This window comes from Mus pahari, chromosome 14, assembly GCF_900095145.1.
Source record: "Mus pahari chromosome 14, PAHARI_EIJ_v1.1, whole genome shotgun sequence".
Lineage (NCBI taxonomy): Eukaryota > Metazoa > Chordata > Mammalia > Rodentia > Muridae > Mus > Mus pahari.
The window spans coordinates 68760535-68777702 of NC_034603.1; the positions used below are offsets into that span (position 1 = coordinate 68760535).

General features: G+C 45.6%; 1 protein-coding gene across 2 annotated transcripts in view; it reads right to left on the reverse strand.

Moving 5' to 3' along the window:
• Becn1 (beclin 1) overlaps positions 1-11645 on the reverse strand; it is a 15120-nt gene extending 3475 nt beyond the window's left edge. The window contains exons 1-9 of one of the 2 annotated variants that reach the window (XM_021211503.2): positions 11491-11645; positions 11087-11215; positions 8064-8131; positions 5271-5329; positions 4548-4638; positions 4309-4445; positions 3990-4184; positions 2899-3045; positions 81-230 (exon numbers count right to left, since the gene is read on the reverse strand). In XM_021211503.2, coding sequence (XP_021067162.1) covers positions 81-230; positions 2899-3045; positions 3990-4184; positions 4309-4445; positions 4548-4638; positions 5271-5329; positions 8064-8131; positions 11087-11213 — 974 coding nt within the window. In that variant the 5' untranslated portion in view covers positions 11214-11215; positions 11491-11645. Of the gene's footprint in view, positions 1-80; positions 231-2898; positions 3046-3985; positions 4185-4308; positions 4446-4547; positions 4639-5270; positions 5330-8063; positions 8132-11086; positions 11216-11490 lie in introns of those variants that run through there. The other variant, XM_029546067.1, reaches the window with a different exon arrangement.
• Positions 11646-17168: the final 5523 nt, after the last annotated feature.

A 17168-nucleotide genomic window follows, 5' to 3' on the forward strand; every position in this document is an offset into this window, starting at 1 on the left:
AGAGAGAGAGAGAGAGAGAGAGAGATTATGTAAAAGACACACTCCACCCAGGGTGCTATGGAAGAGCTGTGTTTTCTCACCTCTGAAACTTCAGACCCATCTTATTAGCCAAAGCATGGAGCAGCAGCACTGTCTGGCCCCAGGCAGCATTGATTTCATTCCACTCCACAGGAACACTGGGCAAGCGACCCAGTCTGAAATTATTGATTGTGCCAAACTGTCCACTGTGCCTACAGAGAAAGACAGAAAAGGTCGGGGGAAAAAAAGATTAAAAACTTGAGATTTCCCACTTTCACCCAAGCCTAGCCTCAATCCCTTTCCTTTTCTTCAGACGTATAGACCTGAGCTCCCCTTAGATGTATAGACCTGAGCTCCCCTTGGCATTTTTAATGAACGCCCCAAACCACCCAAGGCATCGTCTTTTCCATCTGCTTCAGTGCCACAATGGAAGCCTGAGAGTCACTGAATTCTTTCATACTCCTCCCCTGACAGACAGACAAATATCAAAGTCACCAAGCCCCACTGAGTCTGCCTCCTGCCTCTTCTCTTTGAGACTCACGTGTGTGTGTCTTCTATGAACGTGCACCAACACATGCGTGCGTACTGGGTTCCCTGGAACTGGTTATGGGTGGTTATGAACAACCATGTGCTAAAATTGAACAAATCCTTTGCAAGAGCAACGAGCACTCATAAGCACTGCAGAGCTGTCTCCCTGGCACCTCTCTTCGTGTCTTTGCTTGTGCCAGGCAAGCGGTGCACGCCCTTAATCCCAGCACTTAGGATGCAGATCTCTGTGAGCTTTAGGCCAGCCTGGTCTACACAATGAGTTCCAGGTCTACTTAGGAATGCTGAATCAAAAAACAAACAACCCACAAAAGGGGCTGGAGAGATGGCTCAGTGGTTAAGAGCACTGACTGGAGAAACCCTGTCTCGAAACCCCCGCCCCCCCAAAAAGTCACTGAGTTCAAATCCTAGCAACCTCATGGTGGCTTACAACCATCCATAATGAGATCTGACTCCCTCTTCCATGTGCCTGAAGACAGCTACAGTGTACTTAGATATAATTATAAAATCTTAAAACAAAACCCAAAAAAACAAAAAAAACCCCACAAAAACCCAACAAAACAAAACCGTGTCTACTTCCCCCCATCTCCAGCCTGTTATTCTTTTGCAGTTTAGATTCCCAGCACTGTACCTCCTTCCCAGATCCTTTCTCACTGTGTAAGGAAAGCTACCATTCACAAATGCAAATGTATTTATGTCACTTCCCTAAAATGCTTCAATCATTCCCTCTGCATTGGGATCAATTCCAAGTGCCTTAATAATGGTAACTCTCCAGTTTCATATCCGGCCATTTGCCCCCTTAGACTCCTTTCTGTCACAATAAGGTCCTTTCAGTTCTTACATTCACCACTCCCTTGCTCCTGTTTCTGTGCACACGATGTTCTCTGCCAGGAACAACTCCTTCTCTGTAGACATCTGCTTCACCTCTCAGCCACATCAGCCTTCTGGGGGGAAAATTTCCATGCATCTCCCCAAACTGGAAAGAACTCTCCCCTGTTCTCACCCTGGGCCTCTCATTATCACACTGTCACACACATGCCTAGGTATGCATTCCTTCTACATCATAAATAACCGGCAGACTGACCTGGACTGTTTGCTTGATCCTCCTGGCGGTTAGCACAGTGCCCTCCACACAGCAACACTCTCAATAGTTACTAATTCAATAATAAATACACACATGAGCCTGGGGTTAATAAATCACCCCCAGGCTAGAGAGATGGCTCAGCTGTTAGGATCACTGGCTGCTCTTCCAGAGGATCCAACTTTGATTCCCAACACCCACAATGCAGCTCACAACTTTGTTACTGCAAGGGGTTTGACTCCCTCATCTGGCCTCTGTGGGCACTAGGCATGCATGTGGTGCACGTTCATACAAAAAGACAAACACTCACACACGTGAGTCTCAAAGAGAGAAGGCAGGAGGCAGACTCAGTGGGGCTTGGTGACTTTGATATTTGTCTGTCTGTCGGGAGGAGTATGAGAGAATTCAGTGACTCTCAGGCTTCCACTGTGGCACTGAAGCAGATGGAAAAGATGATGCCTTGGGTGGTTTGGGGCATTCATTAAAAATGCCAAGGGGAGCTCAGGTCTATACATCTAGGGGGAGCTCAGGTCTATACGTCTAAGAGGAGCTCAGGTCTATACATCCAAGGGGAGCTCAGGTCTATACGTCTAAGGGGAGCTCAGGTCTATACGTCTAAGGGGAGCTCAGGTCTATACTTCTAAGTGGAGCTTAGGTCTATACAGCTGAAGAAAAGGAGAGGGATTGAGGCTAGGCTTGGGTGAAAGTGGGAAATCTCAAGTTTTTAATCTTTTTTCCCCTGACCTTTTCTGCTTTTCTCTGTAAACACAGTGGATAATTTGGCCCAGCTAATAAAGATTTATTTATTTAGTGTATATGAGGACACTGTAACTGTCTTCAGACAAACCACAAGAGGGCATCACATCCAATTACAGATGGTTGTGAGCCACCATGCGGTTGCCAGAAAGAAACCGAACTCAGGACTTCTGGAAGAACAATCAGCGCTCCCAACCGCTGAGCCATCTCTCCAGGACCCATAAAATAATTTAAAAGCAGCACCAGGGATCAGGGTTCCATGGGCAGATAGAAACACTAAACTCTAGAATCCCACTTGTGTGTGCATGCACACTTTGATGCAGACATGCACACACACAGCTCACATTATACCTATCCTATCAAAAGGAATGACAGGAACCTGCCCTAACCCTAGCATAGGCAAAGGGGACCCATGGTGCCTTTTCTATGCGGAGGTGTGTTGCTAACACGGCTCAGATCTAAACTGCCCCATGCACACACACCCCTGCCCTCCTTACCAGATGTGGAAGGTGGCGTTGAATACATTGGTCTTCTTAAGCTTGTCCAGCTGCATCTGGGCGTAGCGCACCTGGTTCTCCACACTCTTGAGCTCATCATCCAACTCCAGCTGCTGCCTTTTAAACTCACTATACTCCCGCTGGTACCTGTGAGCAGCCAAGGGGACCAGGAAAGGCTGACTGTGGAGGCTGCAGCGCCTCTCTCCTCATTCTTCTCAAGGATTGACTCTAGCGATATAGTTACATCTAATTACACAACTCTCTACATTTGGCATTGATTCCTCTCAGAGGAATGTTTTGAGTACAAAGTATAAAAATGTTTCCAATTCCAAATGCCCATATTTTAAAATATAGAAGAAAGGACTCTTGTCAACTATGACAACAAAATTCTGTATTTTTTTTTCAGATGTGAAACATGTGTGAGTCTCTCAGCCAGGCATGGTGGTGCAAGCCTTTAATCCCAGCACTCAGGAGGCAGAGGCAGGTGGATCCCTGAGTTCTAGACTAGCCATGGTCTGGTCTACAGTGTGAGTTCCAAGACAGCAGGGCTACACAGAGAAACCCTGTCTTGAAAAACCAATAGTTGGCCAGGTGTGGTGGTGACACCTTTAATCCCAGCACTCAGGAGGCAGGGGCAGGTGGATTTCTGAGTTCAAGGCCAGCATGGTCTACAAAGTGAGTTCCAGGACAGTCAGGGCTACACAGAGAAACCCTGTCTCAAAAAACAAACAAAAAAACAAAAACAAAATTAAAAAAAAAATAGTTGGTCTCTCTTGCCCTGTAAGTCTCAGGGACTAATCTAAAGACATCAGGCTTGACATAAAGTCCTTTAACCCACTGACCACCTATCTGACCCAGGCAAGTGTGTTTTCAGAGCCCTGGTGCCATCACTCCCCCCAATTAACATCCTTGCTTCACCTCTCATGGCAAGCCTTCCTCCATAGCCCTCCTGACACACTTCTGAAATAGGCCCAGAAACAACATGCAGCTTTGGAGCAGACATCATACTGCCCGACAGCCGACCCAGTCAGACTTAAGCTGGCCCCCACTGCCTCCCCCGTGCTAAAGGCAGAAGAGCAGGACAAACGCACTGAGCTTCCTCCTGGTCCAGTCTCTCCGCCTCAGCCTGGACCTTCTCCAGGTTCTCTGCCACCACCTTGCGGTTTTTTTCCACATCTTCCAGCTCCTGGATCAGCCTCTCCTCCTCTAAGGCCAGCTCCTTCAGCTCCCTCTGTAGCTGCTCACTGTCATCCTCATTCATCTGCTCCAGGATCTCCAAACAGCGTCTGTCAAGGCACAAACAGTCTACTGACTAGAGGGCGCCTGTTGTTCCATGAGCCTGAGGGGAGCAGAGCTCTTAAGTCCTAAGGGCCTGGCAGTCCCCCAGGCCCAGAGCCTGGAGCTACTCACTTGTAGTTCTGACATTCATTCTCAGTGACATTGAGCTGAGTGTCCAGCTGGTCTAAAAGAGTGTCTGTGCATTCCTCACACAGCGGGTGATCCACATCGGTCTGGCCTGACATGATATCAAAAAGGTCTCCAGTGACCTGAAGCATGGGACAGTCAGGATAGGACCTGTCCTTGGCTCCCTGCCAAGCCACCCCTGTAACAACTATACAATTCTTGACAGTGAAATCAGACCAACTTGCCTTGAGTCTCCGACTGAGGTTCTCCATGGTGCCACCATCAGATGCCTCCCCGATCAGAGTGAAGCTATTAGCACTTTCTGTAGACATCATCCTGCAGACAGCCCCCCACCCATGGGCCACATGAGGGAGCAGAGAGACCTCCTCCACCTACTGTGCTGCCAGTGGCAGAGACTCTCAAGAACCAGCTGAGGGGCCTCAAGGTGTGTACCCATTCCTAGCCCGAGTGGGCCCCCCAAGGGTCCCTCTCTCCCAAAGGAAGGCCACACTGGTCTTCACAGGGGTACTACTCAGTACCAGGTTAGCCTGGATGGACTAAGGAGGGAGAGGGGGGCATCAAAAAGGGATATGTAGGTCTATAGCAAAAAGGAAGGAGAATCAAGAAAGATCATTTTTTTAATATTACACTCCTTTGACAGCACCTTTTACCTGCTACATGAGAACTATGGACCTAAATATCTAACAAGTGTACTGAAAACTTCTCAAGAACCCATCTCAATGACTCTCTCAGCAGCCCTCACTTCATCAACATTACAGGCACTAACCCTTCTCAGTGTGTAAAGGACTACAGAGAAAAAAAATGAATGCTGAAAAGAATGGGTCAGGTATAAGGAAACACAGCTTTCCTAAAAAGTACCAAAGGCTAGATGAGAATTCATCACCTAGTCCCATGTCCTAATTAAAATTCCTTTGGCAAGAAATAGGGGACTGAGGAATAGTAAGCACCTGGCTGGGGGGATGAATCTTCGAGAGACACCATCCTGGCGAGTTTCAATAAATGGCTCCTAGGAAAGAAATAAGAGAGCTTTAGAATTCTGGCAACTCAGAGTAGAGCCTATTCCCCCAAATACTGAGAACTATTTGGCTTTAGCCTAGATTGATAACCACAAAACTTGATAAACAAGAGACAGGGTTTCTCTTCGTAGCCCTGGCTGTCCTGGAATTCACTCTGTAGACCAGGCTGGCCTCGAACTCAGAAATACGCCTGTCTCTACCTCCTAAGTGCTGGGATTAAAGGCGTGCACCACCACTGCCCCACTAAACAAGAGGAACTTAAGAAGTGGGTAGTTATCTGGGCTGGGAGATGGCTTTCTTTCTACTCAAGGAACAGGACCTGAGTTCAGATGCCCATGGTTCAACAAACAAATGGGTCACAGTGGGACATGCGCCTTTGACCCCATCACTCTGGGAAGCAGAGACAGGTAGATCTCGGAAGACCCGTCTGGTCTACATAGAACAAGAACCAGGGTTATACAAAGACCCTGTCTCAACAACAAAACAAAACAAAACAAAGCAACAATGAATTCCCCACAAAGCAAAATCAAAGCAAACTAAACAAAGAACACGGAGTGATCAGGGTGTGCTCCTTTTGACGTGGAATAGGAGGACCTGATGAGCTCTCTGTTTGGGCAGCCAACCTAATCTGCAAGCTGCAGGGTCAGGTCCAAGTTAGAGACTGTCTCAAAAAGTAAGGTGGAAACCTCAACACAGTCTCTGTACATATGACCTAAGAGAGGACTCGCAGCACGGCATCATCTGATGACTGCTCTCTTTGATGGGGAACAGCACTTCCTAAGGATATCAGACTTTATTTGTAGTTCAATTTGCATTTTCTAAACACTTACCAGTTAGGGAAGCAAACACCCTAAATCACGGTACAAGGAAAAAGGCAGAACAGACCACAGTGAAACCTGCCATAGCATAAAGTAGATCACTTAGATATTTTTAGGAAAAAAAAAAAAAAGATATTTCTTTAATGCTCTTTAAAGGAATCGGTGGGCCTGTCAGTACCAGAACTGCATGCCTATTATCAACAGCTCTAGAACATTTCTTTTATGTTCAACATTTTGAACACACTGGCTTCAGCTGGCCGCCTCTTTTGCTTCTTTGCAGGTTTTCTCTGGCCTTGCACCCTAGACTGCCCGAGGAGCACGAGGCTAGAATTAACAGCCCCCAACCCACTTAAGGGTCGCTTTTCCCAGTGACAGCAGCCACTCAGATAAATATTCCTGTATTACTCAGGCAAGATAAATATCAGGGGTGAAACCAGCGCCTTCCCCTGGATGATGCTCTGCTGGTGTGTGACCATGTCTCCCTCCTAGGCTTCCTTCCCTTTCCATCCATCCGTTTTCTCTATTTTGTACTAGGGTCCCTTGGGATCCTCTCCCAAGTCAGTAACTTCTACTTAACAATGACCTGCTCCCCACAAAAGAAAAATCAAGCTACAACCTCTTTCTTTGGTAATGAAAACATCTCTATTATCATCAGCATCAGCATCATCAGTGGGTAATCTGAGAGACTGAACCCAGACCTTGCCTTTGCAAGGCAAGGGCTCTACCTCTCAACTACACCTCCAGCTTCATCACTGACAGCACTAGAGTTTAAAAATGATATATTCTAACACTGCAAATCTTTCATGTCTACAATAAATATTCAACCCATTGTCCAAACAAGATGTTTGTGAATGGAGAGAGACAGTAACTCTAGAGAATAAAAGCTATCACCGAGAATTCCCCGGAATAACCTAAACACATGGGTCATCCCCTCTCTGACCTTAATCATTGATTTTTTAAGTTTCATTCATTTATTTATGTGTGGGTGCACACACATACCAAAGTGCAAAGGTCAACTTGTAAGGAGTCTGCTGTCTTTCCATTGTGTGGCTTCCAGGGTTTAAACTCAGATCATTAGGCTCTGAGCCCAGGCTGGCTGGAAACTTACAATAATCTTCCTGCTTCAACCTTCCAAGTACCTAGAATTCTAGGCATGAGCCACTATGCTGGTCTATAATCACATCTTGAAACACACTTCTAAAATATTTATCTATTTATGGGTGAGGGTGGTCAGAACATGTGGCAGCCACCCTCACCCACTGAGCTGTCTCGATGTCCTTACCATCCCACTTCTTGATTGATGCTTTACTCAGTAATCCTGTGCCTTGGGGTACACTTTGGTATCTCCCAATGATCTGCAGTGGACTCCGTGAACAACTTTCTTTTTTCTTTCTCTGGGGTGCTGGGGATTGAATGCAGGAGCTTGCATCCGCTGGGCAAGCACCAACCCGAGCTAATACCCCTCCCGTCTGCTGTTTGCCTTTAGAGGTCGGGTCTCATGTACAGCAGGTTAACATCAAACCTGCTCTGTATGTGCAGATGATCTTGAACTTCTGATCCTCCTGCCTCCACACCCAGTTTAATGTGATGCTAGGGATCAAAAAGCAAACACTCCACTAACTGAACTACCTTCCTAGCCCTGGTTTTGTTTTTGTTTTTGTTTTTTCATATATGTATCTCAGGCTGGTCTGGCACTCACCATGTAGCCCAGACTAGCCTTACATCTGTCATCTTCAGGGCCTCTGCCTCCCATGGTTAGGATTACAGGTGGGCTAGAATCTCTCTTATAAACCACTCTTTAGTATGAACCCCAGAGCCTGGAGGCCCCCAACCCTGCAGGCCTGTGTTTTCATAACCAGCCTCCCGGTTAGGTCTCAGGAGGATGGGGTGAGAGCACTTCTTTTACCTCTCCTGAGTTAGCCTCTTCCTCCTGCGTCTCTCCTGGTTTCGCCTGGGCTGTGGTAAGTAATGGAGCTAAGGGCAAGGAAAATCCTGAGTCAGAAACAGTCTTATCAAAGCGGGAAGGCTCAGCAAAGCATGGGACAGTCAGGACTCACCTCATTCCCAGCCCCAACCCTACCACAATCCTCCTCCCTCTCTTCTCACTGTGCAGCCCTGGCTAGCTTGGAATTCATTAGATAGACTAGACTCCCAGAGATACTTGTCTGTCCCCCGAGCACTGGGATTAACAATTTGTGCCACCATTCCTGCCCCATCCCCCTTTTTAAATTCTTTACACAAACAAAAATCTGTTTCCTTCCCCATTTTCCTGTTAGTAGAATGTTAAAAAGCACCACGACTTTAAGAGTCATATAGAAATAGTTAGTTTTCATGCCCTAGGCATTTACTTCAGAGACAAGAGCAAGGAATGGGTCTTCAGACCAGGTGTGATTGAACATACGTTGGCAATTGTTGAAACTAGGTGGTGGGCACGCAGGGATCCATTATATACTTAAAACCTTTTGAATAACTGGGAAGGAATAGAAGAATTTTCTGGGAAGCTGTACGTAATCTGACTGTACCCATGTATCAAGAATGTAGGGCTTGGAGCCGGGCATGGTGGCACACGCCTTTAATCCCAGCACTCGGGAGGCAGAGGCAGGCGGATTTCTGAGTTCAAGGCCAGCCTGGTCTACAGAGTGAGTTCCAGGACAGCCAGGACTACACAGAGAAACCCTGTCTCAAAACAAACAAACAAACAAAAGATGTAGGGCTGGGGATGTGGCTGAGTGACAGAACGCTTGTCTAGCCTGAACGAGGCCCTTATCTCAAACCCTGGCATGGGAAGAGGGCAGAGGAGAGCCAGGTACAGTGGTATGTGGCTATAGTCCCAGTACCTCAGAATCTGAGGAAAATCTTTTTTGTTTTGCTTTCTTGTTGTTGTTTTAAGACAGGGTTTCTCTGTGTAGCCCTAGCTGTCCTGGAACTCTGTAGACCAGGCTGGCCTCAAATTCAGAAATCCGCCTGCCTCTGCCTCCCAAGTTCTGGGATTAAAGGCATGTGCCACCACTGCTGGGCTGTGTCTAAGGAAATTCAAGCATGTGTTTAAAGCAAGCCTCTTATATAAGACTCTACCTCAAAAACAAAACATCATCAACAAAGTCACAGCTAATATATATACAATGACAATCTACTCAACCTTTTTTTTTTTTTTTTTCCCAGACAGGGTTTCTCTGTGTAGCCCTGGCTGTCCTGGAACTCACTTGGTAGACCAGGCTGGCCTCGAACTCAGAAATCCGCCTGCCTCTGCCTCCCGAGTGCTGGGATTAAAGGCCTGCGCCACCAGGCCCGGCTTCAGCCTTTTTTTAAAGCATGAATTCCTTTCATTTAAGACTGAAAGACATACATTAAGTGAAATTATCCAGGCCCAGTAAAGCAAGCACTGAACGGTCTCACTCAGATGTGGTGCATCTCATTTAAACTGAGAACAATATGATGTTTATACTCAACAGACTGGTTAGACAGGTGAAAAGCCCTGCTGTTCTACTGTACCGTGTTGACGATGGGTACCAATGGTGGACTGCACAGTCCCCCAAAGCCAGCAGGGACGATTAGAAATGTTTCTACCACAAGGAAACAAAAAAATGTTGGAAGAGACAAATGTGCCAACCCTGATTTGAACGTCATTACATGTGTATTCAAACACCAAGTGGTACCCTCTAAATGTATCAGATTTTTTAAATGTATGGACGTGAGTTTAGAGCTGTAAAGCTGGGCACGGCAGCACAGACCTCCTTCATCAACACTGGCAGGTGAAGGATGGGTCCTGGCTTCACCATTTTCTACACTTTCTTTCTTTTTTTGGGGTTTTTTTTTTTTTTTTGGTTTTTTTTCAAGACAGGGTTTCTCCGTGTAGCCCTGGCTGTCCTGGAACTCACTCTGTAGACCATGCTGGCCTCGAACTCAGAAATCCGCCTGCCTCTGCCTCCTGAGTGCTGGAATTAAAGGCGTGCGCCACCACACCCGGCTTTTTCTACACTTTCAACACACAACAATTAACCTTTAAAAATGAAAAATAAGCCAGGTGTGGTGGCGCACACCTTTAAGCCAAGAACTCTGAAGGCAGAGGCAGGACAATCTATGAGTCTAAGGCCAGCCAAGGGCTAGAGTGAGACTCTGTCTATACAAACAGCAAGAACAATAAAAGTAAATGTTTTTTAAAAGGAGAAAAATAACCAGTCAGATGACTCAACAGTTTAGAGCACCCATTGCTCCTGCAAAGGACCTAGGTTTAAGTCCTAGCTCTCACACAGTGGCTCACACCCCCGTTAACTCCAGTTCAGGGATCTGACGCCCTCTTCTGGTCTCTTCCGGCACCAGACATTCATGTGGTGGACAGACATACATGTAAGTAAAACACCCATACACATAACTAATACTAATAATGAATAGAAATGAATCAGGGTAGGGAGATGTATACAACAAAGCCAAGGTTTACATGCTAATGCCAGGCCCATGAACGAGTTTAAACTCGCTAGTCACCTCTCCCATTTCTTCAGGTTTCAAGACTCTCCTATACTTCACTGGCCCTCAGGTAAGTATAGTCACTGACGTCTCTAAACCTCAACTAGTCCTGTAAGAGGATGCACCATGGCACTTCTCTTGTTCTTTTTATTTTTGTTAACGGTCTCATTCAGTAGCGCAGGCTGGCCTGGAACTTGAGGCAGCCCCGGCTTCAGCCTCCTGAATGCTGCAGTTACAGATGTGAGCCACCAAGCCTGGTTTCCACGGGGACTGTTACAGGACACCTGGTACACTGGTAAGTCCTCAAGAAATTCTGTTGTATGTGGATACTCCTTCACTCTGGAGACATTGTCAGAACTCTATTCCTGACGAGGAAACCGAAAGCCAGAGACCGCCACCACTATGTCCCTAAAGTTGCCCACTTCTCACCTTCTTGACCACCCTCTTCCCTCGGATCCTGCTGACCTGTGAGTTCCTGGATAGTGACCCGGTCCAGGATCTTGAAGCTCGTGTCCAGTTTCAGAGGCTGGCTACAGCGCTGGCACACGAAGCTCACCTGCATGGTGCTGCTGGACGCCTTAGACCCCTCCATGCCTGTGACAGCGGAGAAAAGGCGACGTTAAGAAGAATCGGTGCTTTTGAACCTCAAGCCCGAGGCTACCCGCTGCCTTGGTGGTGGAGGTGAAGAAGAAAATCCCGGTCCGCGCCGTTCCCTCTGGGAGTGGGATGACACCAAGAGGACCCGCTTCCGGGGCAGAGCCCAGCTAAGGCAGTCTGGACTCCTGGGCGGGGAAACGGGGCACCAAAGTGGCCGCCAGGGACTCTAAGCTTCTTTCTAAGGTCTCACTTCAGGCCCCGACGCTCCTCACCTCAGGACCCCGGAGCCCGCCACCCAGGCTCGTTCTACCGCGGGGGCACGGTGGCCTCGGGTCCGCCCCGGAGCGAGACCTCCAGAGTTCCCATCGCCCGGTCTTCAGCTACTTCCCGGTCGGCTAGCTGAAGACTTCCGCCCAGGACCAGAAGTGACGTCTTGACGGGAGCTGACGCAAGGACCCCTGCTCCAGATCCCTGTTTACCCGGCTCGGGGCGCCATCCAGAGGCCGAGCGGGGAAGCGCAGCAGCGCCGGCAGGTCGGTCGAAGCTGCCCACGCTCTGTTCTGATTTAGAGGATTCACTCAAGATTTGTTACTTCCAAGTGGAGCCACTGCTATATTCCTTAGGGATCAGGGTGTTTGTTTGTTTGTTTGTTTGTTCGAGACAGGGTTTCTCTGTATAGCCCTGGCTGTCCTGGAACTTGCCCTGTAGACCAAGCTGGCGTCCAATTCACAGAGATCCATTTGCCTCAGCCTCCCAAGTGCTGTGATTAAAGGCTTGCACCACCACCTTCCGGCAGGTGTCAGCTTTTAAAGTGTATTTTTGGGAGACTCAAATTGTCTAAACCCTTCTGAGGGAGAGTGTTTGGCAGGATGGTAAATTTTATTGTTATATGTATGTATGTATATATATGTGTGCATGTATATATGTTTGTATGTATGTATATAATAAAATGTAAATACATTAAAGGTGACAGTTACATGTATGTATATATGTGTGTATTTGCGTATTATGTATGTATATAATAAAATGTAAATAAATAAAAAGGTGACAGTGGGGACTGGAGAGATGGCTCAGCAGTTAAAAGCACTGACTGCACTTCCAGATGACATGGATTCGACCAAATCCATCCACCCACATGGCAGCTCAAAGCTGTCTGTAACTCCAAGAACCGACACCACTTTCACACAGCCATCTATGTAGGCAAAACACCAATGCATTGTGTGTGTGTGTGTGTGTGTGTGTGTGTGTGTGTCCAAGGCCTCTCATATACTAAGCAAGTACTCCACCTATGAGCTGTATGTCTAGTCCTGCTTTGTAAGTTTAACATATGTGGGCTGTCGAGATGGCTCAACCTGTAAACATGTGTGCACCAAATGTAAGACCCTAAGGATCACAGAAGAAGGAGGAGACTATCGATTCTACGAAGTGATCTCCAAATTGACCTGGAATGAAGTCCATTCCAGGGTATGGACTGCCCTCCACCACACTGAGTATAATAAAAACAATTGAACACTGTCCATGTTGCTCCAGTTTTGGTAATTAACATTCTCATTGCTGCAACATATCCCAGCAGAAACACACAGATCACAGTGAATTTCTTTACTGATGGAAACTTCCATTGCTTCCAATTTGGGTGGATACAATAATATCACAATGAAGAATTGACTGCCTCCTAGAACAGAGCCTTATCATTAAAAGTACTGAAGACTTTGGAACCTTCTGTTTATTAACATTGGCAGTTGTTTTCAAAACAACTCATAGTCTATTCTGCCTCTAGTAATCCATTAAAGGGCCTGTCTTATGATGCCTTGCCCAGTATTGGATAAGATAGATTTGAGGAACAATAGCAGAGAATGGCAGTTCTCCATTCTTGTAATTGATATCACTGATTGCTGATAAGCTTGAAGAGTTTGTCATGTGGTCGTCCCTTGAAGTTCTTACAAATTATGTCCACATATTTGTATTTATTTATTGGATCATAAATGTCTTTCTCAGATTTTAAAATAAATTCTTATGGCCAGGGGTGGTGGTGCACATTGGCACGCTGATCTTCACACTGAGCAGCCTGGTCCTCACAGTGAGCTCCAGGTCAGTCAGGGTTGCATGGTAAGTCTTTGGCACACAGACAAACACACATGCACACACTCACACAGACACACACACATATGCAGACATATATGTATACACAGAGAGACACACAGACATCCATATACACACAGAAACACACACACACACACACACACACACACAAGTAAATAAATTCTCATGAATGATCTAGCTAGCTAACCTTCCTTCCTTCCTTCCTTCCATACTTTTTTAAAAAAGGGGATCTCATGAATCCCAAGGATGACTTCAAGCTCACTAGGCAGCAGAAAATGACTTGAACTTTTGACCCTCCTGCCTCTACCTTCTGAGTGCTTGGTTAATAATTACCTGACCCAGGCTTTCATATACTCAACTCATAACTTAGGCCACAGCCCCTAAGTTATTACCTTATTGTTGTTGTTGTTTTATTTTGTTTTGTTTTATCGAGACAGGGTTTCAAACTCAGAAATCCGCTTGTCTCTGCCTCCCAAGTGCTGGCATTAAAGGTGTGCTCCACCAACACCCAGCCCCTAAGTTATTTTCTAAATGCTCAGAACATTTTCATGTTTTGTTTGTTTTGTGAGACAAGATCTTGTGTACCTCAGACTATTCTCAAAATTGCTCTCTGGGCCTAGAGAGACTAATAAAATGCTTACTCTTGTAGAGAGGGGGCCCATATTTCATTCCCACCACCATCTATAACTCCAGTTCCAGGGGATTCAGTGGCATTTTCTGGACACTAGGCACACAGGTAGTGCACATATATCCATGCAGGCAAAATATCCACACAAAAAATAAAATAAAGAAACATAACAATAGAATTTTGTTTTGTTTTGTTTTGTTTTTGTTTTTGTTTTTGTTTTTGTTTTTGTTTTTTGAGACAGGATTTCACTGTGGAGTCCTGAATGTCCTGAAACTCACTCTGTAGGTCACGCTGGCCTTGAACTCACAGAGATATGCCTCTGCCTTCCAAGTGCTGTGCCATGCACACCCCTCACCCCAGTGGAAACAATGTTTTGTTTTTAAGTTTTATTCCTGTATTTTATATATGAATGCTTCATCTGTATATATACCTACATGCCAGAAGAGAGCATCAGATCCTATGACAGAAGTTTGTGAGCCACCATGTGGTTGCTGGGAATTGAACTCAGGACCTCCGGAAAAGCACCATCCACCACAGAGCCATCTCTCCAGCCCTAATTTTTTTTTTTTTTAGCTTTATCTATATTTATGTTTACGGATGTTTTGCCTGCATGTATGCACATCACGGGTGTGCCTGGTGTCCACAGAAGTCAGAAAAGTGTGTCAAATCCTATGGAACTGGAGCCACAGAAGATTGCTAGCCAGGATGCGGGAGCTGGGAATCAAACCGAGCTCCTCTTGGGGGGGGGGCAGCCAGTACTCTTTCATACTGAGCCATCTCTCCAGCTGCTGAAAAACAATTCTTATAAGTTGCCATGTTACTGGTTCTGGAGATCACAAAGGTATACTACCACATCCAGCTTTAGACGATTTTAAATTTTATGAAGTCAAACATATCTATTTACTGACTGACTGACTGACTGACTGATAGGTGGAGGGAATGTCTCAGTTTGGAGTCCTGGATGGCCTGGAACTCTCTACATAGACTGGCCAGACTAGCCTCAGACACAGATAGATACCCCTGCCTCTGGCTCCCAAGTGCTGGAATTAAATATGCGTACCACCACATCCAGTGTATTCTCTGTTACTTGTATCACTTAAAAAGTTATTCTGCTGCTTTTCAAGGCACCTCCTAGGCCATCAGTTCTCAACCTATAGATCGTAACCCCTTTGTAGGGGTCAAATGACCTTTCACAGGACTCACATCAGGCATTTATGTTACATTTCATAATAGTAGTAAAATGACAGTTCTAAAGCAGTAAGAAAATAATTTTGTGGTTTGGGGTCACCACAACAGGAGAAACTGTATTAAAGGGCCACAGTTGTAGGAAAGTTGAGAACTACTGTCCTCGGGGATCAGCTGGATAAGCCACCAGCTGTCAGAAACTCATTGAAGTAGGTGACGAACTAAAATTTCATATGCTCTGTGAGAAGTTCATGCCACAGGAGTAGCCACCGATGCCCTGTGTGAAGAGTTGAATGTTATGTGGTCTTGATCAGAAGTGGAAATGACAAAGTTTTCCCATGAAACAAGTGTTTTGACTCACGGCAGAGAGTATGTGCAGTTCAGTAAGGGAAATTCTGGTTGTAGACCAAGGAGAACTGGGGACAGGCATCCCAGTTTGTTCATGGATGCTTTGTGGATGTTAATCTGAGTGTTCTCAACTTGGCTATTTGTAAGGAGCCAGGGGAGGGCATTCCTAGACTGACAGATACTGCTGTGTCTTGAAAGTTGGGGCTCCCGAAGCTAACAGCATCCAGAAGATTTTCAATCTCACTGAAGAAGATGATGTCCAGCAATATGTTGTCAGGAAATTAAGAAGCAAATCACCCAAGATTCAGCATCCTGCAACATAAACATTGCTCTGAAAAAAACAACACACTTAAAAAAAATGAGGCTGCTACACAATGTGGCCAAGAGAAGGAGGGAGGCCAAAGAGAAACAGCAAGAGAGATCACCAAGAGACACGGGGTGTCCTCGCATAGAGCTTCTTAGTCTGAGTGCAGTCAAAAATAAGTTTTAAAGAATGACAGGCCCTTGCAAAACAAAACAAGTTATTCTGACTTCCAGAAATGCTCTTCTGTTATTTCAAAAGGATGTTGTCCTCCTGTGATGGTGCTGGATATCATAAGTCGAATTCCTTGATTTTTTTTTTTTCCTGCTAACTAGAAAGTCTTCATACAACTCCTTTTTCTTGGATCTTTCAGCGTTAAGACCCTCACTCCTAGAGGAGACAGAGTCATAGCCAAAGAATTCTCACTTAGAGCTAGTGTGTCTGCTTATATCTTATATTTCTTTCTTCTTGGCTGCCATCAAAAAGGCATAGAAAATTAACCAGCTTCTAGACAGGTAAGGGCTCAAGCGGTTATTTGGCCACACCATAGGGCTATTGGCATAATGTTATTGTGCACTATGTAAAGATTATCCTTGAGTGATTCAAATGCTGATTTCTGTGCCCCATCTGGTTGCAATGTGCACACGACATTGCAATGCTTGTTCAAAGAATGTCCTGTCTCGATGTTGTGTAAACATCGCTCCCCAGTTATCTCTGATCAGTGAATAAAAAGCTGATCACCAATGACTGGGCAGAGGAGATAATAGGGCTGGACTTTCAATCCCAGGCAGGGGAAGGGTAGAAGGAGAAAGAGAGTTTTCACCATGATGTGAGGGACCAGGAGCTACCATGAGAACACATATGGAACAGAGAGAGGCAGATCAATACAAAAATGCAGGTATCTCAGGAATTATGGTTGGGGAGTAGCTAGATTAAATTGGAGCATTAGAGGAGCCTAATAACTACTTGTTATTGTGAGTTAAAGCTTGTTTTAAAAAAGTCTAATAGTCTCTGTCTCAATCATTTGGGAGCTAGCAGGATTATAGAAAAAATTTACTTTTAAATTTGCACTAACATAGGGCTTCAAAATCTCTTGTTGCCATACAACCCTGGGACTTGAACCAAGTCATTCAATTGTTCTGTGCCTTGTTTTGAAATCTTACTTGTTGCATAAAACATCATATAATAGTCTATATCACACAGGACAACATGGTGATGAAATAAGTTGATATGGGTGAGCCACAGACAGCAAGGCCTGGCACATAGAAAGTGCCCAGTGTTCTGGTGCTGGGGAAGTACTTGATTGCATTTACAAGCAATGTGAATCAATATGCCATAATTAATTGATTTAACTAATATTTCTTTTTTTTCTTTTTTTTTTTTTTTTT